This window comes from Cebidichthys violaceus, unplaced genomic scaffold (assembly GCF_023349555.1).
Source record: "Cebidichthys violaceus isolate CVI_PGR_0920_01 unplaced genomic scaffold, fCebVio1.0.p SCAF_157, whole genome shotgun sequence".
NCBI lineage: Eukaryota > Metazoa > Chordata > Actinopteri > Perciformes > Stichaeidae > Cebidichthys > Cebidichthys violaceus.
In genome coordinates, this window is record NW_027176326.1 from 207605 (window position 1) to 232604 (window position 25000).

A 25000-nucleotide genomic window follows, 5' to 3' on the forward strand; every position below is an offset into this window, starting at 1 on the left:
TCAGTAGTTCAGTAGCTTCACTAGGTTCACTAGGTTCAGTGGTTCAGTAGGTTCAATATGTTTCACTAGGTTCACTAGGTTCACTAGGTTCAGTAGGTTCACTAGGTTCAGTGGTTCAGTAGGTTCAGTAGCTTCACTAGGTTCACTAGGTTCTAGCTTCACTAGGTTCAGTAGGTTTAGTAGCTTCACTAGGTTCAGTAGGTTCAATAGCTTCACTAGGTTCAGTAGGTTCACTAGGTTCACTAGGTTCAGTGGTTCAATAGCTTCACTAGGTTCAGTAGGTTCAGTAGGTTCAGTAGCTTCACTAGGTTCAGTAGGTTCAGTAGCTTCACTAGGTTCAGTAGCTTCACTAGGTTCAGTAGGTTCAATAGCTTCACTAGGTTCAGTAGCTTCACTAGGTTCAGTAGGTTCAATAGCTTCACTAGGTTCAGTAGGTTCAGTAGCTTCACTAGGTTCAGTAGGTTCAGTAGCTTCACTAGGTTCAGTAGGTTCAGTAAGTTCACTAGGTTCAGTAGGTTCAGTGGTTCACTAGGTTCACTAGGTTCAGTAGGTTCACTAGGTTCAGTGGTTCAGTAGGTTCAGTAGCTTCACTAGGTTCAGTGGTTCAGTAGCTTCACTAGGTTCAGTAGGTTCAGTAGGTTCAATAGCTTCACTAGGTTCAGTAGGTTCACTAGGTTCACTAGGTTCAGTGGTTCAGTAGCTTCACTAGGTTCAGTAGGTTCAGTAGGTTCACTATGTTCAGTAGGTTCAGTAGCTTCACTAGGTTCAGTAGCTTCACTAGGTTCAGTAGGTTCAGTAAGTTCAGTAGGTTCAGTAGGTTCAGTAGCTTCACTAGGTTCACTAGGTTCACTAGGTTCAATAGCTTCACTAGGTTCACTAGGTTCAGTAGGTTCAGTAGGTTCAGTAGCTTCACTAGGTTCAGTAGGTTCACTAGGTTCAGTAGCTTCACTAGGTTCACTAGGTTCAGTAGGTTCAGTAAGTTCACTAGGTTCAGTAGGTTCAGTGGTTCAGTAGCTTCACTAGGTTCACTAGGTTCACTAGGTTCAGTAGCTTCACTAGGTTCACTAGGTTCAGTAGGTTCAGTAGGTTTAGTAGCTTCACTAGGTTCAGTAGGTTCAGTAGGTTCAGTAGCTTCACTAGGTTCAGTAGCTTCACTAGGTTCAGTAAGTTCACTAGGTTCAGTAGGTTCAGTAGGTTCACTAAGTGGTGCTGAGGTTTTGTCTGGTTCGGTCTTTGGTAAAGTCAACGGGATTAACAGGAAGTTGGTCGAAACAAGAACAGAGTTTTGGTCATTGTCTCTGCTTAACCGACAATCCCATTTTGCTGCAATAAAATAAAAAATGAAATAAAAACACAAACTACTACAAAAGTAATACATCGCAGTATATTCCTCATGTTATTTTAATACTCGGCATATCGCATCATAAAGCAATAAGATTGTATTGTGACTTAAGTTATGTGATAAAATTGTATCATGGGTCTCTGGTGATTCCCTCCACTCGGTCCTGTGGAGGGACTTGGGACAAGTCATGACTTGGTCTTGACTCGGTCTCGTCCTGGCTTGGCCTTGATGTCTCCCTGCCTTAGTATTGATTTTGGTGTCTTCTTGCATTGGTCTTAGTCTTTTCTCAGTCTTCCCCTGCCTTGGTCTTAGTCTTGACTTGGTTTCACTCTGCCTTGGTCTTGATCTTGCCCTGCCTTGGTCTTAGTCTTGACTCGGTGACACCCTGCCTTGGTCTTGGTCTTGACTCAGTCTTGCCCTGCTTTGGCCTTGGTCTTAATTCGGTCTCGCCCTGCCTTGGTCTTAGTCTTGACTCAGTCTTGCCCTGCCTTGGTCTTAGTCTTGACTCAGTCTTGCCCTGCCTTGGTCTTAGTCTTGACTCAGTCTTGCCCTGCCTTGGTCTTGGTCTTGACTCAGTCTTGCCCTGCCTTGGTCTTAGTCTTGACTCAGTCTTGCCCTGCCTTGGTCTTAGTCTTGACTCAGTCTTGTCCTGCCTTGGTCTTGGTCTTGGTCTTGACTCAGTCTTGCCCTGCCTTGGTCTTGGTCTTGACTCAGTCTCACTTTGCCTTGGTCTTGGTCTTGACTCAATGACTCCCTGCCTTGGTCTTGTTCCGGTCTCGCCCTGCCTTGGTCTTAGTCTTGACTCAGTCTTGCCCTGCCTTGGTCTTAGTCTTGACTTGGTCTCAGTCTGCCATTTGTGTTCAAGCTGTCTAGTCTACATGAGTTTAGAGTTGTAAGTCATGTGATTCTTCCGTAGCAGAGCTGCAACGATTAATTGATTAATCATGACAAATTGATGAGAAATAGTTTGTTGTAGCCCAAATATATTTACCACAACAGGAGGTATATCTGTTCACGTGAACATTTTAATTTAATTTATATAATTGTTTTTCTTTATTTTATTTTATTTGATAATGTTCTATTTCATTTATTTTTATTCTATGTTTTTGTTACTACCGGACGACATGCACGAGTTACTTTGGAACTCTATTATAGTGAATCCTATAACAACATCACCACGTCTCTTACCTGCGGTCTGTGATTCTGTAGCATTTATTTTCTCCATAATATTTCTATAATCTTCCACGACTGAAGCTTGTGTCCACAGACTCTATAATACATGTGTGATGTTTGTGCGGTAAACCAGCGGCGATGTGATTTCTGCGCTTGTCGCCGCGTGACTGTGTGCGTTTTCCTTCTCTGCTCTCGACACACACACACACACACACACACACACACACACACACACACACACACACACACACACTTTTCCTCCCTCCTTTCACTCTCCTGCTCCCACCTCCTCCATCCATCCATCCAGGCTGCCAGTCTGGACTCGACACCTCCTCCCCTCCGTCCTCCTCCTCTTCCTACGGCAGAATAGCGGAGGAGAAGAGGAAAAAAGACGAAAGCCTAATATTGAACCGGTGATAATAACCAGAGCTCCGTTCTCACGCGCACACGGAGAGAGAGAGAAGGGGGGGGGGGCATCATCAGCGCTGCAGCAGCGGATCGCTCGGCTGTCAGACGCAGAGGAATGATAATTAGAAAGAGATTGACTCGGCAACAAGAAGAAAAAGAGGAAGAAGAAGGAGGAGGAGGAGGAGGAAGAGGAGCCAGGCCTGCAGCAGTGAGGCGAGCGAAGGAATACATGAAGGAAGAGAGAGGGAAGGAAGGACGGATGGAATTGATCATAATCTGATCAAGAAGACGGCGCAGACGACTTTACTGTGTGTGTTTTTTCTTCTTCTTTTTCCCGGAGGGAGACGATGGTGACAGCAGCAGCAGCGGAGGAGGAGATGGAGGGATGAGCAGGGATCAATAATCCGCTCTCCTCCTCCTCCTCTTCCTCCAACCCCCACCTTCATCCCTCCATCACCTCTGCAGGAGCCGCTGAAACCTGTGAGACTCTTCCTGGTTTTTATTCCTTTTGCTTTTTTTTCTGGGTGCTGCATCGTGTGTGTGTGTGTGTGTGTGTGTGTGTGTGTGTGTGTGTGTGTGTGTGTGTGTGTGTGTGTGTGTGTGTGTGTGTGTGTGTGCGCGTGTGTGCGTGCGTGCGTGCGTGCGTGTGTGTGCGCGTGTGTGCTTGTATTTGTGTCATGTATGTGCGACTGTTGGCTATATAGGCCATGAGGACTTCTATGCGAGTGTGTACGTGCATGTGCAGCCTATGTAGTGTGCGATCAATGCATGGGCTTGTGTGTGATCTGTTTCACGTGTGCGCGCACATACGTGATGTGGAAGTAGGCTGCGTGAGCTGCCGTGTGTGTGAAATATGTGTGGGCTGTATGAACTGTGTGTGTGTGTGTGTGTGTGTGTGTGTGTGTGTGTGTGTGTGTGTGTGTGTGTGTGTGTGTGTGTGTGTGTGTGTGTGTGTGTGTGTGTGTGTGTGTGTGTCGATGGCAGATAACATGACTGTAAAATTGGCCAATTAAAAAATAAAAGTCCAGCTACTGTTGAATGTAAAAATCCCAATACGAGGAAAACCCCCCCCTGTTCAAACCGCCGTCACTTGGATAGATTGTGTGTGTGCATGTGAGGTACGTAGTGCACGGAGAGCGAGGATTCATCTCAGAGCTCGTTTTGCAATTTAAGACCCAGAAAATGGAATTACGTCGTATACGGTGAATGACTCATTTAGAACAAGCTCACGTTAAAGGATCAAGTCACTCAAACTACTGAGCATTAAGTTCATTCATGACTTTGGAAAACAGTCAAACTTAAACATGCAGTAAGTGTTTTGATTGTTTGTTGTTGGCCTCTAGATTTGACACATCGACAGCTTTCTGTGTTGGATATCCACATCCAGCAGTCACATGACAACATGACCATTCATTCAGTCTTTGTGTTTGTGGCACCTCCAATGTTCTCTCTCCTTTAGCTCTGTTTTTGGTCTCCACCGCCTCCTGAGATGAATATCTGTCTCTTTAGCAGCTAAATGCTCCACTGTGTTCTCCAGCTAGTGTCTACCTGGGTCTGTCTGCTGTGTGCTGCTGAGCAGGTAGACACAGCGGCGAGTTTCTACAACTTCTCCTCTGAAAACGACGCTCTGCGAGCATGAACCAAAACAGCAGAGTTGTGGCCGGACGGATAAACGAGGAGCTGAAACTCTCCATAGATCTCCATCAATTCTGTGGAGGCTCGTCACTACCAGAGCCAGACTTCACAGAATACATCACAGCTATAAATTCATAGAAGTTGATAAGCTATTTATTCAATGAGAAAAACAATCACACTTACTTACTTTACTACGTTACTAAACGCACGCCTCGGGTTCTGCCTTCGCTTCGTGAACGGTGCGTTTGGAAACCAAAACATGAACCAAAGGATCTGCAGAGAGCCGTCACAAACGGAGAGAAAGAGAGAGAGAGGCAGAGAGAGAGAGAGAGAGAGGCAGAGAGGGATGGTGGTCAGTTAGTGAGTCATGAATAATTGAATGTGCTTAATGGGAAGAGATATAAAAACTGAAACTGTTTGGCCGCTTTGCAACAGAGACCAAAGAGCTAGCCATTTCCTCTGTGTGTGTGTGTGTGTGTGTGTGTGTGTGTGTGTTTTCATGACTTGTGGGGACATGAATCTGTTTTGACAGTCCCATATTTATGGACTCACCTTCCTCATGGGGACAACATGAACATTTTAGGGTGAAGACTTAACGTTTTAGAGAACGCTTCATCAACACGGTTCCTTGTCAGCTCACGTCTTTGTGGAAAGTAAATACTGAGACCTCACTCCGTCTTTAGCTGAAGTTATACTTTGAGTGCCGTCACTTTATTAAGGCTGCGCTGCACTGACGTGTCAAGTCTGCAATCTACTGTGCATGTGTGGAACCAGGCGGCAACCTCCGGTTCTGAAAAGTAAAGCCGATGCTTCGTGTGTTGAAGCTGCATTCTCTCTAGTGTCCACCAGGGGGCGACTCCTCTGGTTGTATAGAAGTCTAGTCTAAAATGACTCTACTTCTCTCTTGATTTATTCCCTCAGTAAACATTGTAAACATGAGTTTATGGTCTCAATCTCTAGTTTACCGTTTTCTTCAATACAGCATGATGTTCATTTAGTACATTATGCTCCATTTATAGTCAAACACACCATAAAGCAGGGGATGCTTTAGGGGCGGGGCTACACGCTGATTGACAGGTCTCTACCAGAGACGTATATGGCGTCTCTATGTCACTCCTCCTCAGTCCAGATATGTAACTTCCATTCATCGCTTCCAAAAAGCCAAGATGGCGTCGGCCATAATCCAAGCTGGCGATGGCGAAATCTACAAATTCAAGGCTTCAAAACATAAGTCCACAAACCAGTGGGAGACGTCCACTTCTTATATACGGTCTATGGCATAACACAGACTTTCCTCTCTTTGTACTCATGGACCTGAAGTCACATCTAGTAACTATTTTTCTTTTGTGAGACCTATCTGGGCATAACGTTACTGGCGGTAACTCTTTGTTTTTTCTGCAACTTCAGTGTAGAGGATTGTGACGTTTATTCCTCAGGATGTGTAACCAATCAGAAAGTACTGTGGGCGGGACATTGAGTGAGGCGGCTGCATCAGAACCAAAGTATAACGTTGTTAAATTCTTTTTTTTTTCATCAGCAATCGGTTGATGAAATTAAAGATTGCAATATTCGTCAAAATGCTGAATATCACCAGGCAGCTAATCAGTCGTCCTCTAGTGTCTCGTTACGGTTGCTGAGCTGTGATTGGACGAAGGTCAGGCTTTAGGGAATGGTCAGTTAATAAATGTAGAGACTTCATACGGGAGGTTTCTGTAATGCAGCCCTCATTGTGTTTAATGTTGTGTGACGCTAGCAATGGGAATGGCAGTGTTGAAATCTATTGTCTTTAAATATGGCATGATAGTGATAGCACAGAAGAGGACATGCAAAGAATGAGATTGTGAGACAAAAAGAGCTGGACTACGACGGGGGAGGGATAGTGATTGAGTGTAGGAGGAGAGGCTGATGGGGTGTGATGATTTTTCTTGTCTCTGATGGCTTAGACAGAGCATGTCATTGGTATTTATGGGTTCTGAGAGACCTCACACCCCTAGCAACCAGAGAGAGAGAGAGAGAGAGAGAGAGAGAGAGAGAGAGAGAGAGAGAGAGAGAGAGAGAGAGAGAGAGAGAGAGAGAGAGAGAGAGAGAGAGAGAGAGAGAGAGAGAGAGAGAGAGAGACGACAACGGCACATGAGGAGAGCAAAAGAGACAAGAAGGATCAAGAAGGAGGGGAAATAAACTAATATTATGGAGAGTACATGAGATGAAAGACGATGAGAAAATCTAAATTGGAATAAAAAAAGAAAGTTAGGGAAGTAAGTTAACTAAAATGAAGGGGAATAAAGATGTTTCTTTAGAAATTACATATTTCTGCTGCTCCTCTTTTATACTCTTACTATTTTCTCATCTACTCTTTCCTTTCTTCTGTTTCATGTAACGGATGGATGACATGTAGAAGGATCTGGACATGCCCTCCAGAGGGACCATAATGACGGCGAATCCCAGATGCCTCGCTGTATCCAGGAAGAAGACAAACATCTGACATGACATTTAACCTTCGCGCACCACTTCCTCCGACAGACCGACTGCAGGGCGACAGGCCGAGTCCTGCCGGTGAACCCATGGACCTGGAAGAGGCGAACCTCTCCTCTTCCACATTTGTCAGGAGATGATCTTCAACGGACGTTACGTTTTTTAATTTTGTGGAGCTTTAGGATGCGTTGATTTCTCAAGGTTTGGTTCCAAACGGTTTTGTTGATGGAGAAGGTCTGAACTGAATTATAGCCTCTTTTTCTGCTCAGAAAACTCTTGATTTTGGAGAATTAACCACAGGGGTTCAGATCCCAGGGTTTTATTATGAGGCACGACAGGGAAGCCTGTGGTTAGCTAGCTTGTTTTGGGAAGTTCTTGCAGTCTGCATCTCCTCAGCAGCACCTTCATGCTGAACAATCTACAGTTTCTCAACAATGATAATGTGCATCTTTGACACAGAGGGACAAATAAAGTCTCTGTCAGCAGTGGTCTCCACACCTGCTTCTTGGAAACCAATGTTCTGATCTCCTGCATGGAGTGCAATGAGTGGATACAACTGACGCACTGACATACGGAAAGACAAACTGTTTTTGTTGAGGGGGAAGACAATCTCTCTCGCTCTCTCTCTCTCTCTCTCTCTCTCTCTTTCTCTCTTTATTTGTTCTGTTTTTTAACCGTCATGGGTCTGAACCCCAACAGAAACACCTGACTGAACCAGGGGATGGTCGACGACTCTATAAACCTCTCTGATTGGAGCCAGCGAGGACGAGGTCCATCTTGATCTTCGAATCAGAACTCAAAGAAGAAAAAGTCCTCTCCCCCCCACTTACCTCTGGTGGGGGGGAGGGTGAAGGGTAGTTTAGTTTTTAAGGTGTAGGGTCTTAGGGCCATAGGGTTTACTTTTGTAGTTATTTAGACTTTAGGTTTTAGGTTGTAGACTAGATTAGTGGAGTGCATAGTCTGGATAGCCCCCTGACTCAGGCAGCATTTCATCTACTGCAGAAGTTAAGCATTTAGCCTCAGTGTACAACCTGGATCTAAGCAACTGTAACAGCCCACCGCATTTAGACTCTCTAGTTTAGAATTCTGCAGTGAACCTTGGTCACTGGGCCTTTTCCCAGCTGTTATTGAGCCATTCCTTTGTGCTAATTCTCAGACCAGAAAAGTAATGGATGCTAATCAAGGCCCGGGCCAGGGCAGCCCAGAAAGCCCGAACCGGGCCGTGGAGTACCTTCTTGAACTCAACAACATCATCGAGAGCCAGCAGAAGCTTCTGGAAACACAGCGGCGCCGGATCGAGGAGCTGGAGGTCCAACTGGACCGGCTCAGCCAGGAGAACAAGGACCTGCGTTTGGACCGGCAACCCGTTGCTCCTCCTCCGCCCGCTCCTCCTCCCGAGCCTCCTCTCCCTCCTCCTCCTCCACCGCCTCCGCCAACTCAGACCATACCAACATCCATTTCTGCCAAGAATCACCACCACCAGCACCACCACCACAACAGCCAATACCAAGCTCCTCCCCAGCCTCCCTCCTCCATCCCCCTCCACCACAGCCACCACCACCAGTACCATCAGCATCACCACCACTCCTCCTCCACCCACCACTCCTACAACAGCTCCAACAGCACCAGTACAACGGCGTTACCGGTCTCCGCTCCGGCTTCCGCCCCAACCTCCATGTCGATCCCCACCCAAATCCCAGCTCCGATCTCCTCCCCAACTCCGGCTCCACCTCCGCCTCCTCCGATCCCGCCCAGGGATCAGCCGCGGGCCCACAGCCGGCTGACCCGAATGCCTTCCACCAGCACTGGCACCAACACCAACTTCGTGGAGAAAGAGAAGGAGAGGCTTGAGCGCCTGCACAGAGCCAACTCCTCCAACAACCACCACGCCCACACCCTCCACCACCAGAAATCGTAAGTTAGAGTTTAAGGTTTACTTACTACAACCAAAGCCAAAGAAAACACGAGAGGAAGGTAAACCTGATCCCAACAGTGGATTTAAATGAACAAAGTTCACCCTCTACCTGCTGGTTGGCAACTTATTGCTGGCATTGAATGCATGTATCAAAGGGCTCCCTCAGAAGAACTCTGTTTTTAAAGCAATGCAATTGGTTGGTACATTCAAATGCTTCTTAAGACATTAAGTTTTGCCATTTCTAATGGGTAACATTTGCCTCTAAACTACTGTAGGACATTAGCGTTAATATGGCAACATACATCACAAAATTTCCAAACTCCAACTTGGCTGCCGGTCTGTCAACCCCACTGTCTGTTTTGCCAACACTCGTGTATTTCTTTGACTTTGATCACAACTAACTTTGCAGCTTTTCTCATGCAGGTTTTGTGCAAGCCAAGAAATATGTGCCCACGTGTTCAATTCTACCTGGAAACATCTGTTTGCTTGATTCTTCGCTGGCAAAAAAAAAAAAACGAGCAAGCAACAGATTTTAAGGCAAAGCTGTTTTGCTGAATGTGATTTCAACGTCTCGGACTCAAACAGATAAGGAGAGGTGACTCGTTGAAGTCTAACATTGAAGTGTTTCTTCCTCCAAAGGAGAGGGGCCAGCTGACACCCCTTGTGCTTCCTTTGTGTGCAGTGATTGGTGGGCGTACAGGGTTGATAATTATCCATCCTTCTATCAGCTAGTAGGGCGACAGAGTGGGAGGTTGTGGTGAGAATTTACATATTGCAGGAGACTCCCGAGACAGACGAACTAAACGACTACAGCATCTCTAACGCTGATAATTGGCGGAGCGCAGACTTGAGCGGTGTTGTGTAATGGATATTTTTGCGAAGCGACAGGATTGGTTGCTCTCGCCGTGAATAAAACGCACTGTACTAATCACCATAGTTACCAGGAAGCTCAGTAGCGTTTGGTTTTTGCTCCTGTACCGTTGTCATTTTGTTGCTCTGAATACATTTTTTTCAATCAGAAATCATGTTCGCCGCCGCCTGGAGTTGGGTTTGTTGCCTGGCAACGCTATCTCAGGAGCATCCTATCAGGAAGTGTGTCGAGGACGACGGGGCCTCCGCGCACGAGGCCGCGTGCCGCTCGTACAGGCGGCGGGGATGCAGGGCCGCAGTTGTCCCGTGCGTGCACCAAAGGCAGCTCCTCTTTTGTAACGCTGAGCCGCCGTCCGTGGGAAGCGCCGGGTCATGGCGACTGCTGTTGCCATGCGACCGTAGAAAAGCTGTTTTGAAGGACAACGCTCTCGGTTGAAATGGTTTTAACCTCGCTCGGTTGTTTGGAAGCGCTTAAAAGCTAAGCTCGCGCTGCTGTTGGGGGGGTGGGGGGGGGGATCACCTCCTCTCCACTGCAAACAGAGAGAGAGAGAGAGAGAGAGAGAGAGAGAGAGAGAGAGAGAAACGCAGCGATGACTCATGGAGACAGATTTAATAGTACTATTGCTTTTTGGCTTATAAGCTCTCATACATCTGAGGAATCAAAGTGCAAGGTAAAAAAAAAAAATCCTGGGGGCCCTGAGTCATGGGACGTTCAGGTACAGCTTATATATCGTGAGAAAAAGCTGACCTCCAGCTCGCAAATGATGTACCAGGCAGAAAAACAATGATGGAGTCTGACAGCGGCGGCGATAAGGCTGATTCGTTATGAAATCACACAGTATGACCAGGCTGCTCGCTGCCTCTCTTCAAGTGACTGAGCGTGATCCAATAAATCCCACACTGCACTGGGGCAGATTATGGAACGGAGGCATGACGGCATGTGGCAGGAGCTGCCCACACCGGGTTTTCTGGGTGATTTCGTATTGGGCATGATGCAGCAAAATGTAAAGCACCCTCGCACAGGTTTACCTTGCAGCACCTCAGGCTGAAGCAGTAAAAAAAACAAGGAGGCAGTAAATACTGTAGGACATGAAGGAGCAGTTGAAACGTTTCATCTGAAGGGTTCTGAACTTTGAGTGTTTTAAGCTCCTGTCACACAGATATCTTCTCTGAATAGATTTAATTTATGGTCGCCATGTTGCAATGAAAAGCATATAATACTTTAGGTACAAACTGTGTCCGTGGTCCTATTGTGCTACAAAGGCAGTTCAAACGAACATCGAGCCTCGTTTATAGTTCTCTTATCGCAGCCGTTTTTAAATTAACATGCAGATGAAATTTAGAGGGTTTTTAAGGGTTTGTGGTAAAAAAAAATCCAGGTCCTGTTTGCCGCACTAGTCTTGGTGGGTGGCGAGTAGCCAGAAAGCTTATGAGCAAGCCAATTGGCAACTTGTATATAGGGATGTCACAAGAACCGATACTTCGGTAGCAAGTCGATGCCAAAATTCTGCCAATCGGTTTTTCTAGAGAACTGCAGGTTCTGCATGTCCTAGGAATCGGGGCTTAAGGCCAGTGGCGTCCCGTGGTCCTCTGTCAGGAGGAGAGCTAGTTTAACGTTAGCTGTTAACAAGTCCTGCTTGGCTAAATAACGGAGCTAACAGCTAAAGTTTACGGAGGTTCCATCGGGTTCCATTATGATGTGTTATCGGTGAAAAACCTCAGTGATTCATGATACATTTGTAAAAACCAGTAAGCAAACGGTAACAAAGGAGTGTGTGTTGAAGTTGATCGTTGTTTAGTTTGTGATTTTCATATTTTATCCAAAATCGTGGAATTTCACCGTTATTGGTACTAAAATGAATTAGTACTTTTAAGCAAACTTAATGCACTGAAAACCTTGATATGGCTTTAAAGTGGCATGAAATCACGGATGCCACCAGGGGGAGCAGCTCGGTGATCGGCAGCACATGAACTCACCACAGCGCTTCAACTGTAAGTGTCAACTACACACACACAGCAGCCTGAACTTGAATCAGACATTTGAACTGAAGCGTAATCAAAAATTCAAAACGTCGGTATGATCCTAAACGTTGTCAATTAAAGATTGAAGAGTGAAGAGGAGGAAACGGGTGAACTCACCGTTCTGTCGCCTCGTGTTCGGCAACATCTCAGGGTGGACGTTTATGAACAGAATGACAAACTGCACACAAACTATAATAGCTATGATTTACTGTGACCACAGCCCGCATTCAAATGGCACACTCTGGTTTACCCCCGGATATATGTAGTCATTATTATAACTGCAAATCTAGGAGCGCAACCTCTGCTGGTACGATGATTATAGAAACCTTTAGATGATACGAACACGTGACGGTGCCATAACCGTCATTAGACATCGGTGCTGTGACACCTCATTGATCGTATTGGAGGGGAAGACTGATGGAGAGCAGTTATGGTAATGAACAGGGAGAGAGAGCGATGTTGTTCTGCAGTGTGGGTGTGGAGGAGTCAGAGGAGTCAGATCTGTAGGATTCACATGGATGAAGAGAGGAGGAATTTAAAGAGGATGCATCATTCACGTTTCTGTTCTCCTCTGCAGATTCCCTCCTTTCCTTCCTTCCTTCCCTGTCTCTTCCTGGCATTAACTTGTGATCTCTATCTGGATAGCAACATCTGGTTATTGGGCCTTTGCATATAAACCTGGAGTACGGCTAACGTAACTTAAATCTAACGACGTTGTAAGAACATTAATCCCAGCCAGCGGAGACGGATGCTAGCAACTGTGCTAGCTTAGCTTCACTCATTGTTCAGTGACCGTCGTCTTGCAGTCTTGAGTCTAATGAGGCGACGCTGCAGTTTAGGCTCCACTTATCTTTCCTTTTGCAGAAGGAGAAACGTTGTTAAAGCTCTAGCAGCGCTTATATCTGGTGTCTGCACTGAACGTGACCGATTACAAAAAGTTTCTTTGTCGTTATGAAATTCAGTGGTTCAGCCAGCGGTGACATCATCCCCGACCTCATGTTACCTCACATCAAGTAAGAGATTAAGGTTTTAAATGTAGGTAAGAACTGGGTTCTGATCAGTCATCGTCTTTTTAGCAAATGAGGTAAAACAAAGAATATCAAAGAAAAACTACTAAACCCGTTTTGGAAGAAAGAGTTCTTCAAGGATTGTTGAAAGCGTGGGTGTTTTTAAAAGGGAACGCCCACAATCCAGAACCACACCCCCCAAAAAACTGTGGATTGTTTTGGCTCACACTGCCCTTTAGGGTTCAAGATAAAGCCCTTAAAATATAAAAGGGCTCTTGTTAGAACCCTCTGGATAGGTTCTAGAAGAAGCAAATTCTTGTTGGAAGGTGGAAAGGTTCCGGATAGAACCTCTAGAGCTTCATGTGTTAAAGCTGCATTCTCTCTAGTGACCATCAGGGGGCGACTCCTCTGGTTGTATTGAAGTCTATGAGAAAATGACTCTACTTCTCTCTTGATTTAGTTTTTCGTCTTACAACTTTAACCCTTTCACAGTGTGTTTTCACTATTGGTCCCCTAAAGATCTTATTCAGTGCTCGTTGAACTAAGCTCCGCCCTCTAGTGTCACTTCTGGTTGCACAAAAACAAGATGGCGACAGCCAATATGCCGAACTTGTGGCTTCAAAACGTCAGTCCACAGACCAATGGATGACATCACGGTGACTACGTCCACTTCTTATAGACGGTCTATGGTATGAAACAAAAAAGTAAAAGTCAAATACAACTAATGAATAGATTTTATTCATTCTTTATTTTATTTACATTTTGTTAGACCTGATCACAGTGGGATCCAGACCATGACGATCTAATGGCCACCGGTTCTGTGTGCTGTGTGTGTTTTCCAAGAATAGATATCCATGATGTCTCTTTTATTTAAGCACTTTCCTGCTCACAGCAACACAAAAGTGGACACGATGTCGACAGGATTTTAATTTTGGACTCCAGATAGTCTTTCTCTTTCTCTCTCTCTCTCTCTTTCTCTTTCTCTCTTTCTTTGACCCTGTTTTTGTAAACAGCTGCTGACATCTCGTCCTCTGTGTGCTGATGACGATAACAGGAGTGTAAATGAGCTCGGTCAGCAGCACTGCTGCACCAGGTGTGTGTGTGTGTGTGTGTGTGTGTGTGTGTGTGTGTGTGTGTGTGTGTGTGTGTGTGTGTGTGTGTGTGTGTGTGTGTGTGTGTGTGTGTGTGTGTGTGTGTGTGTGGTTTTAGTTCAGTGTCCTGGAAACAATCCTGTCAAGTGTAGAGGCTCACCCAGCGTCCTCAATGTGTTAAATTCATGAACAAAAATCTCACGGTGCATGCATGCGCGCTTAAGCAAGCCAGCGAGCTAAAAGTCTTGTCTCAGTAGTTTATCGGAGGTCGACTAAAAGCACCTCATCAGCGCTGACTGGTGCCGGATCCTCCTGAGCTAAACATGCTTCCAACAACAAAACGGCACCAATCAAACCGCTCAGATCAGGCAGGAGGCCGATTACAGACGAGCACACGGGTCTTTTTAATGAGGTCGGCTCACACAAAGTGCTGCACGCGTACGTTGTTAGAAACCTTCCACTTCTCATAGTTCCTGGTCAGCAGAGGCTGATGTGTAATGAGGAATCTTGGTTTTATCACTTTCACAGAGTGATTTATTTAGCTTCACTATGCATGGTGACCATCAGGGGGCGACTCCTCTGGTTGTGTAGAAGTCTAGTCTAAAATGACTCTACTTCTCTCTTGATTTATTCCCTCAGTAAACATTGTAAACATGAGTTTATGGTCTCAATCTCTATTTCAAGTCTTCTTCAATACAGCATGAAGTTCATTTGGTACATTATGCTCCATTTAGAGTCAAACAGACCATAAAGAGGGGATGATTTAGGTACTTTGCATACTTTGCTTTGCATACCACAAACCAATGAGTAACGTCACCAGGAGTACATCCTCTTCTTATATACAGTCTATTGTTTATCCCTACACATACTCACCCGTCAACACGTCCTCTGTACTAAACAACAGAATAGGTTGTTTGGTTATGACTCCCAGAACAACAGATATGACCGTTCTATTTAGAGTTGTGAAACCGAACGTGGTTATGTTCAGGCAACAAAACTACTTTTTTAGGTTTAGGAGAAGATCGTTGTTTGGTTTAAAATAAGTAAATAAAATAAGTGTTACATACTTATGTCACTTATGTTATGTTAGCTTAGTCATTGTGAGCGTGTTAGCTTAGTCATTGTAGGCGTGTTAGCTTAGTTATTGTAGGCGTGTTAGCTTAGTCATTGTGAGCGTGTTAGCTTAGTCATTGTGAGCGTGTTTGCTTAGTCATTGTAGGCGTGTTAGCTTAGTCATTGTGAGCGTGTTAGCTTAGTCACTGTAGGTGTGTTAGCTTAGTCATTGTGAGCGTGTTAGCTTAGTCATTGTGTGCGTGTTAGCTTAGTCATTGTGTGCGTGTTAGCTTTGTCATTGTGAGCGTGTTAGCTTTGTCGTTGTGAGCATGTTAGCTTAGTCATTGTGTGCGTGTTAGCTTTGTCATTGTGAGCGTGTTAGCTTTGTCGTTGTGAGCGTGTTAGCTTAGTCATTGTGTGCGTGTTAGCTTTGTCATTGTGAGCGTGTTAGCTTTGTCGTTGTGAGCGTGTTAGCTTAGTCATTGTGTGCGTGTTAGCTTAGTCATTGTGTGCGTGTTAGCTTTGTCGTTGTGAGCTTGTTAGCTTTGTCGTTGTGAGCGTGTCTGGAAAGACCATCATTTAAAATCCCTTTTTTATAACTGAAATTAACTTTTAATTGCATTACACCATTTCTGAAATAATTTCCAGTCCAGTTTAGTCTCAAAAAACTCAAAACCTCTTAATCAAACCAAACTTGTCCCCTCCGGCTTACCGTAGTCACCCTGCAACTCGCACAATCTAATTAAAGAGAGTGCGTGTAGGTGTGTGTGTGTGTGTGTGTTTGTGTGTGTGTCAACATCCAGGTCAGCTGTAGAATGATTACACCATCAATCAACAAGACTGATATCATCTGACACACACACACACACACACACACACACACACACACACACACACACGGACAGTAAATCGTGCACAGCGTCACGTTTCTCCCTCCCTCTGTCAGTCCGTCTGTCTCTTATATTTCGCAACATGGAAATGAGACACAGAGCCGGCTGGTGGTGGTGAAGGTGGAGCCCTCCTCCTCCTCCAGGAGGAGGGGACAAATGCTGCGTTGTCATGACAACAGCTGGGTATAGGCTGAGGAGGAGGAGGTGGAGGAGGAGGAGGAGGAGGAAGGAGAAAGTGCCGTATGTTTCATAACAGCAGACGCACTCGGCTCCTCTTCATCTTTTTTTTTGTTTGTTTGTTTTTATCTCCATCCACTCGCTCACACATTTGCATTTTCAGCTGAGTTCCTATGATGCAGAGCGGCGTCGCTGTGATGCAGAGTGACATCACTCTGACCAAGCAGAAAGATAAACCGATCGACAAACGGATGCTAAACATGCTAACATGCTAACTTACCACATTGAGGCCGCTCCTCTTTTTTTGAACAATATTCTTGAGAGCTGCTGTTTCCATTCTTCCCTGCTCTAATCTTCCACTCCTTTAAATGATCTCAACGTTCCTCGAAATAGAAACACTTTATTCCATTGTTAATTTAGGAGGGATAACGCACAATCCATGTGTGGTACAGATATAGCTAAAAATGTATTTTCATCTGTGGTTGATCAGAATCAAACGGTTTATTGCTGAGTACCTTTGCACATACAAGGAATTTGGCTTTGGGGATTTGTGTGTGTGACAATAAACACAGACATCATTTAAGAATAGAAAATATGAAAGTGTACAATAGAATTAACAGACTAAAAGTACCTTACAATAAGTCTGTTATTAAAGTGTCAACTGTATATTTAAAGTGAAGATTAATAATGCCTTATCAGCAGCAATCTCAACACCTTTAAAGTAACAAATAAATACAAATAAATAAAAAGAAGCTGATTTTTACCAAATGACTGGAGCTTAAAGGACATAAATGAAAAGTAAGTAATCAGCTGTTTTATTCAATCATAACTTTTAACAGAGATTTTTTTTAAAACTTAAAAAATATTTTATTCACATGAAATAAAATAGTTTGAATGAAATGATTCAAACTTCCTCACAGAGACCTGTTAAACTTGATGTTGAATTAGTTTGATTGTTGAACCGTAGGCGTTGATTGAAGAGGTTTAAACTGTGATTAGTCTGAAGAAGAGCTTTGTTAAACTCAATTCCAGCTCGTTCCAGGGTGCTTTTATTGTGAAACTCTTGACACTGAAACAGGAAGCTGTTCCTGTTTAAATATAAGCTTCCAGTGTGTTAAATTAAAAAAGGGTTTTGTTGGTTACGTGGTTGTAGTCCTCATCAGCATGGCATAACAACTTTAAAACAATACAGAAATATGAACTTTTGTCCAGTGTGAACTGAGGATTGCGTGATTAAAATATCACTAATAATGTCCCCGCCTGTGTTCACCTGAGTGAGAAACATTCTGTTCATTTGTAAACGTTTAGTTGCATAAAGGCGCTTTAATGTGCGTGTGAAGTCCTGCTGTAAAGGCTGGTATCTGGCAGCAGATCTCACGGCACACAGATGGCACCGAGAATATCCTGGCAGCCGGCTGATGTGAGGATGTGGGTTTTATTTTTTAACGGTGCGTCTGTCCGGCTCTGTATCGAACAGCTGACTGAACGGAAAAGATGCCGACTGTAACCCTCTGAACCCAAACAACCCAGCGACCGACACAAAGCTTAAAATAGTGATACTCCATCACAAACACTTTATTCTTCATGTTGTCATTATAAATGTCTCCTCTAATAAAACGTTCATGTTAACCAGATTGTGTAAAAACATTAAATCAGAGACCAACAGTCATGTGACATCTGGAAATGATGCTCTGTGTGTGTGTGTGTGTGTGCGCGCGTTTTACCTGTCTTGTGGGGACACAGTCACATTGTGGGGACTTGTCTTTTTTCTTCTTAATTGTCTTTTTTTCCTCACAATATAATCAAAAAGAACCGATAAATAGTATCGATAAGGAACCGTTCCGATGAGCAGTATTCATAAGAGTACTAGTATTTATAAAATCCTAACGATTCATTCCTGGGTCTGTGTATGTAGGTGTTTTACCAGTCTTGTGGGGACACTGGTTACAGAGGCACATTGTGGGGACTCGCTGTTTTTGGGGGGACAAAATGGGGACAATTGCAGTCCTCATAACGTAATTCATTACATTTTAGTGTGATGATGATGACTTGGTGTAAGGTGTTGGTAAAGTTAGATTAAGGGTTAAGATTAGACTGGTAGTTGTTGGGGTAAGTCTCCAGGAAATGAATGTAAGTCAATGTGATGTCCCCCAAAAGTCATGAAAACACAACTCTGTGTATGTGTGTGTGTGTATGTGTGTGTGTGTGTGTGTGTGTGTGTGTGTGTGTGTGTGTGTGTGTGTGTGTGTGTGTGTGTGTGTGTGTGTGTGTGTGTGTGTGTGTGTGTGTGTGTTGAGGCCAGCAGTGCAGTATCTCCTGTGTCGTTGGTAGAAAATGTCTGCTGCTGTGCGTCTCGGTCTGATGACATCGTCGGTAATCCATCCACACTACCGCAAAACCCGAGAGGACGGCCGCGCTGCATGCTGGGAAAGAAGCTGCCAGCGGGAAAAAAAAAAAACCCCGTCTTCAGCTGCTCGCTGTCATCAAAGATACCCGACACGGTGCCGGAGCTAACGAGGGATTACGTGTTTGTTCTTTACGGAACTTTACTTCTATACCACCGCGCTCCTAGTTAGGGACGTTCTTTATTACCCACAATGCCTGTTGATAGCATGTACGTGAATGAGTGACTCAGTTTCTCAGTTTCAAATGAAGAGAGATTCGTTTTATGTGACATCTATTAGTTGTTCTGATGTCATCGCAATTAAAAAAAAACATAGAAATCTCTCTAACTCCAATTACTACAATACTAATTGATGTGCAGACAGTGAGTTAAGCTATCTGCATACGCTGCATATAAGAAGTGGATGCAGTGGACTGATGTTTTGAAGCCTCTAGTTTGGCGATTTGGTCGTCGCCATCTTGGATTACAGACGTCGCCATCGTGGCTTTTTTGCAACCAGTGAACAGGAAGTGACCATATGTGGACTGAGGAAGAGTGACGTAGAGACGCCGTATATACGTCTCTGGTGGCGACCTGTCAATCACAGTAAGCCCCGCCCCTAACTGAAACTCACCCGACTCGCAGTCACATGATGGATGTAGCAGTGTGTAGCGCCCAGGAGTTATGAGGAGGTGATGAAAAGTGTCATAACATCGACAGAGAAAGGAGCCCAGACGTGAGGCGAGAGGACCGCCGATGTCGAATGTTCAGACCACGTCACCCCGTACAGGCAGCAACACCGACGAGCTACTTAATGCACTTTGTTGCATATGATGTTCATGGCATCTACATGTGGGTTAAGAGTGGTCAGTGACCATAAGACACCCTGTGTATTAACATAGTCTGCAACATGTGTCACATGCTGCACATGGACTCGTGCAAATCAAACCAGACGGACCAGAAGACTCGCGTTTTGAATTGTCTCACAGATCAGAGTCATGGATCAGATCAGCATCGCTGATAACACCAATACTAATTATTGGTCATTATTGATCCATATTAACGGGCACAGATGTCTTTGTTGTTCGATTATAGCAGCTGGTCTACAAGGAGCCAGACTGTGTTTTGATTTGAATCGATGCTTTAGGTGAACTGACCCTTTAAACTACAGTAGAAGCCCTGGAGACCTGCTCTGGTGGTTGAATGTGAGCTACAGCATCTGCTAGCTGTTCAGAGAGTGTGACAGCAGCAGCTCTGTGTGTGTGTGTGTGTGTGTGTGTGTGTGTGTGTGTGTGTGTGTGTGTGTGTGTGTGTGTGTGTGTGTGGGCTGCATCAGTGCCTTCTGCCGCAGGCTTGTTGAATGGAGCTGCACTGTAGTTAAATATCAGCAGCCTAGCCTGCACCTGTGTGTGTGTGTGTGTGTGTGTGTGTGTGTGTGTGTGTGTGTGTGTGTGTGTGTGTGTGTGTGTGTGTGTGTGTGTTGATATTTGGTCCTCTGCCACTGCGTCGCTGTGCGTGCATGCACTCGCTGCAGTGTGTGTGTGTGTGTGTGTGTGTGTGTGTGTGTGTGTGTGTGTGCTGCAGGGGAAACTAGGCTAGCTGATATGAATAGAGAAGTGATGAATTACCTCTCAGAGCCGAGCCGCAGGACAACACCCTGGGGTCCAACTCTCTCTATCTGTGTGTGTGTGTGTGTGTGTGTGTGTGTGTGTTAGTTTAAAGGTTGAGCTCCTGCATGTGGACCCTGCCTCCTAAATGAATTAACGATGTTCTCATATTTCTCTTTAACTTCCAGATGCAACGTGTTGATTAGCGATTAGTCTTTGTGCTAAGCTAAGCTAACCACCGCCAGACGTGAGAGTAGCATCAAGTGTATTTCCCGACATGTTGAACTTTTACTGTTCATCTTAGAGCGCAGATAGAAATCCACTTCATGAGGGATTCCGTCGTCCATCAATTGCAGTTGAATTGCTTTAAACAAAGAGGTGTTGACAGCCAGTGAGGACAGAGCGCTGACACCTCTTCAGTGATTCAAAGGTGTTTATGTGCTGTTGCTGCACACGTGCAAAACTTTTCCTTTCCATGCTTTCAAAGTGGGAGTATTTCTAAATATCCATCCCACATTTCTCTGAATCATCTAAAGATGTACAGCGTCAGTGCCACACAACGTGATCGACACATTCTAACAAGCAGAGTCGACAAACGGACGTTAATGATGGAAGCCGGCTCTAAATCGTTACAAAAAAATGATTTTGTACACGTCATGTAAACACTGAAGGAGTTTCAGTCTCTCCTGAAGTTGTGTGTGTGTGTGTGTGTGTGTGTGTGTGTCTGTGTGTGTGTGTGTGTGTGTGTGTGTGTGTGTTTGGACACTCTCCAGATGTAACCTATTGGAAATAGTAAATCAACTCTGAGCAGCAGCAGCGGAGGATATATTTAAAACACACACACATGTGCACTCACACACTCGCACACGAAGTCCTTGTTACCGTGACAACATGTTTCTTCATTTGAAACGGTTGCCCTTAACAACACTGTTGGCATGGCCTCCTTTTCTGGAGCAGCTAAAACTGAAACGCAGCATCTCTCACTCTGATGATCTCCGTATCGCTCCGTCTCTGTGTCATTCTGATTCTGCGGGTTCAGAATGAAGCCTTGATGAAGCGTTGATGAAGCGTTGATGAAGCGTCGATGAAGCGTCGATGAAGCGTAGATGAAGCGTAAATGAAGCGTTGATGAAGCGTTGATGAAGCGTCGATGAAGCGTCGATGAAGCGTGGATGAAGCCTTGATGAAGCGTAGATGAAGTGTCGATGAAGTGTCGATGAAGCGTCGATGAAGCGTCGATGAAGCGTAGATGAAACGTAGATGAAGCGTCGATGAAGCGTCGATGAAGCGTCGATGAAGCGTCGATGAAGCGTCGATGAAGCGTTGCCACCTGCACACACTCATTAAATGATCGGGTCACTAACGCACCAATAGAAACTCAGACAGAGCGTCGTTCACACAAAAACATCAACAGCTGACAAAACCTCTTTGAGTCTCTTTTTATTAGTTCTACTGCTCGATGTCCAAAAGACCAGGGAGCTGATGGCGAACACACACACACACACACACACACACACACACCTGTTGACATCAATTGAGCATCACAAAGATGCTGACATGTCATTTTTAGGGCTGTACCATATTCATTCTTAGATAAAAACGTAGATTTTCACACCATGTTTTCATCTGAATATTCTGCTTCAATCTAAATCTGCTGGCGTTTCAAAAACAACATTTTCACTGCAGTCAAACACGGTTCACCGTCCTACAGTCTGACAGCAACATACATTACATTAGAACCACAACAACACCAAATCAACGTCTCATATAACGACAGGAATATTCAAAAATCTCAATAGAAGCTTTGAATGTAAAAGAATATGTCACACCTGCACCCTGCTTAAGAAGCTTAACGTCTGTATTTCTTAAGGAAGTAAATTCTCCGCATCAAGCTCTCGTTTACTTTCACAGATACCGTCGTAGTTTTGACCGTGAACGTTGCCGATCCGGCTGCGTTAGTCCAGTCTGGTGACCCGTCCGGGGGTTGAGTTGTAGAATCTCAATAAATCAACCTTGAATGAAGAGAAATTAAAAATGCTAACAGCCAGAATCCCCTCGCTAGCAGTGTTACTCAGCAACAGGAGAGAGTCCAGCACCTCTCCAGGTGGTTTGGCTCCAGACCCAGTGCCGTGTAAACAAGGGGAGTCCAACTGGATCCAGCTTGTACCGCTCCACCTCCCCCACCAGAGAGGCAACGCTCCACGTCACTCAAACTGCAGATTTGCGTGTGTGTGTGTGTGTGTGTGTGATGTGTTATGACAGGCTGGCTGGCATGTGGCAGTGACTCAGCGACAGGCGGACGTTCGATGATCTGACGAGATTGTAATCAGATTAGAGCGGCCTGTAATCTGACTGAGCCGAGCTGACGGGGCCCAGCTGAGGACAGGAGGCATGATGGGTAACGACGAGTCTGGGTTTTCAGCCCTGTTCTTCAGCAGTATTTGGTCTAATTGTACATTTGAAATGACTCGAGATGATTTGCAGCATTTAACACTCGTTATTAATCGTTTGGCCCAAAGCTTTGTGTAAAAAAAGACAAACTTTATTTAAACTTTTAGGAACTTTGTGAGTAATGATAGGGTCAAAGACAAAGTGTGTGTGTGTGTGTGTGTGTGTGTGTGTGTGTGTGTGTGTGTGTGTGTGTGTGTGTGGTGAGAGGGACAAACCGTGACAGAGAGTGATGATACGGTCAAGTTAAGAGAGAGAGGAGATATCAGAGAGTAAGAGACCTACAGTGAAGTGATAGTGGGAGAGAGTGAGAGACTGAGTGTGTGTGTGTGTGTGTGTGTGTGTGTGTGTGTGTGTGTGTGTGTGTGTGTGTGTGTGTGTGTGTGTGTGTGTGTGTGTGTGTGTGTGTGTGTGTGTGTTTAGAGGTGTGAAATGTAGCTTTCACAGCCATGCATCACACTTTATCTGAAAGCCACCAACAGTGATAGAGAGAGCTCCAGTTACTATCTAATCAGCTATGGAAACAAAGTAGGGTCAAGTATTGCAGCTGTGCATATCAAACTGTTTGAAAACTGTTTGTGTGGTGTAAGGTTAGCAGTTACTCGTCACACACACACACACACACACACACACACACACACACACACACACACACACACACACACACACACACGGAGCATAATTATTCACTTATTGTGAGACTTACATAACAGCTGTTGAAGCAGCAGCACACTCCACTCATCCACCTCGTCTCTGATGGTGGATAGCTCACACTACGTGTTGTTGAATCAGTGTTAGAAGGTTAAACAGGAAGTCAAAGTGACAGATGTGCGACACCCTGTTTACTGCTACACAGTGATGCAGATGTGTACAAAGTAATGCTATGTTGGGTCTCTCCGTAAGACGAAAAGCAAATGCATTTTATATTTTCTCACTCAATGGAGTTTGGATTGATCAGTGCTACGCTAGGCTAACATTTTAGCTGCTCCATACAGCATCATGGCAGTTTGTGAAATAGTGACGATTTGTAATCATATTGGTTTTGTGTTTCGGGGACATTGTCTGCTGTTTTGCTGGACATTATATAAGAAGTAGACGTAGTCATCGTTACGTCACCAACTGGTCTGTGGACTGTAGTTTTGAATCCTTGGTGCAATTTTTGCTGTCGCCATCTTGGATTACGGCCGTTGCCGCCGTCTTGGCTTTATTTGCATCCGATGAACAGGAAGTGACCATATCTGGACTGAGGAGGAGTGACGTAGAGACGCCGTATACGTCTCTGGTAGAGACCTGTCAATCACTGTGTAGCCCCGCCCCTAAAGCATCCCCTCTTTATGGTCTGTTTGACTCTAAATGGAGCATAATGCACTAAATGAACATCACGCTGTATTGAAGAAGACTGTAAACTAGAGATTGAGACCATAAACTCATGTTTACAATGTTTACTGAGGGAATAAATCAAGAGAGAAGTAGAGTCATTTTAGACTAGACTTCTATACAACCAGAGGAGTCGCCCCCTGCTGGACACTATAGAGAATGCAGGTTTAACACATGAAGCATCGGCTTCACTTTTTTTTTCTACCAGCCCGTGTGCTAAGCTAGGCTAAACATGGTCTCTCGGGCCCACAAAGAAAAACTCATCTCATCTGATTGTAGTAAAGACAGTATTACGAGGGTGTATATCTGTCATTAACTGTAGTTTATTTGTGTTTGGAGCGCCGTCTCCTGGCATCTCTTATCACCAAGAATAACTTTAGGAAACGTGAGCAGTAGTGATACGAAAAGGTGTGAAATTGGGTCGACCAATTACCTCCACCATGATGTCATTAGTTTGGAGTTATTAGATCGAGGTAGCACTCAATTCAACAGTGATGTATGGATTATTGATCGAAAAATAACTGATTGTGGCTGACCTGTGTCACATTCTGCAGCACTAGTGTCTCTCTCTCTCTCTCTCTCTCTCTCTCTCTCTCTCTCTCTCTCTCTCTCTGTTTGTATCTGTGTCTCTCGCCCTCTGCAGTATGGGAGCAGTATGGTAATGAAAGGCTCCAGCCTGCTCTGCAGTGGCAGCTCGTTCACTCCATACTAATACAACTGGTACACTGCCTGGGTAGAGAGGGGGGTGCTGTTTTTCGAGAGAGAGAGAGAGAGAGAGAGAGAGAGAGAGAGAGAGAGAGAGAGAGAGAGAGAGAGAGAGAGAGAGAGAGAGAGAGAGAGAGAAAGAGAGGTTACCCTTCCTGACCTTTTTATGACTCTGGGCCCTTTTAGCTCTGAAGGTATTTGTTTCCACTACTTCTTTATAGACTTATGGATTTCTTTGCTATTTTTTGGCTTCTTGGTTCAGCATTCTTACCAATATATTAAAGGGCCGGTGACACCAGAAAGACCAAAATTCTGTGCACCCCAGACGGCAACCTCTTCGGTTCTGAGTGAAGCCAATGTGGACGTGTCTTAAAAACTTTCATTCTCACTAATCTTGGATTACGGCTGTCGCCATCTTGTCTCTT

General features: G+C 44.9%; 1 protein-coding gene across 2 annotated transcripts in view; it reads left to right on the plus strand.

The window, feature by feature from the left end:
* Positions 1 to 2746: 2746 nt before the first annotated feature.
* LOC137872310 (IQ motif and SEC7 domain-containing protein 3-like) overlaps positions 2747 to 25000 on the plus strand; it is a 32201-nt gene continuing 9947 nt past the window's right edge. Inside the window, exons 1-2 of one of the 2 annotated variants that reach the window (XM_068710505.1) lie at positions 2747 to 3403; positions 6954 to 8944. In XM_068710505.1, the coding sequence (XP_068566606.1) occupies positions 8199 to 8944 (746 nt within the window). In that variant the 5' untranslated portion in view covers positions 2747 to 3403; positions 6954 to 8198. The remainder of the gene's footprint in view (positions 3404 to 6953; positions 8945 to 25000) is intronic. The other variant, XM_068710503.1, reaches the window with a different exon arrangement.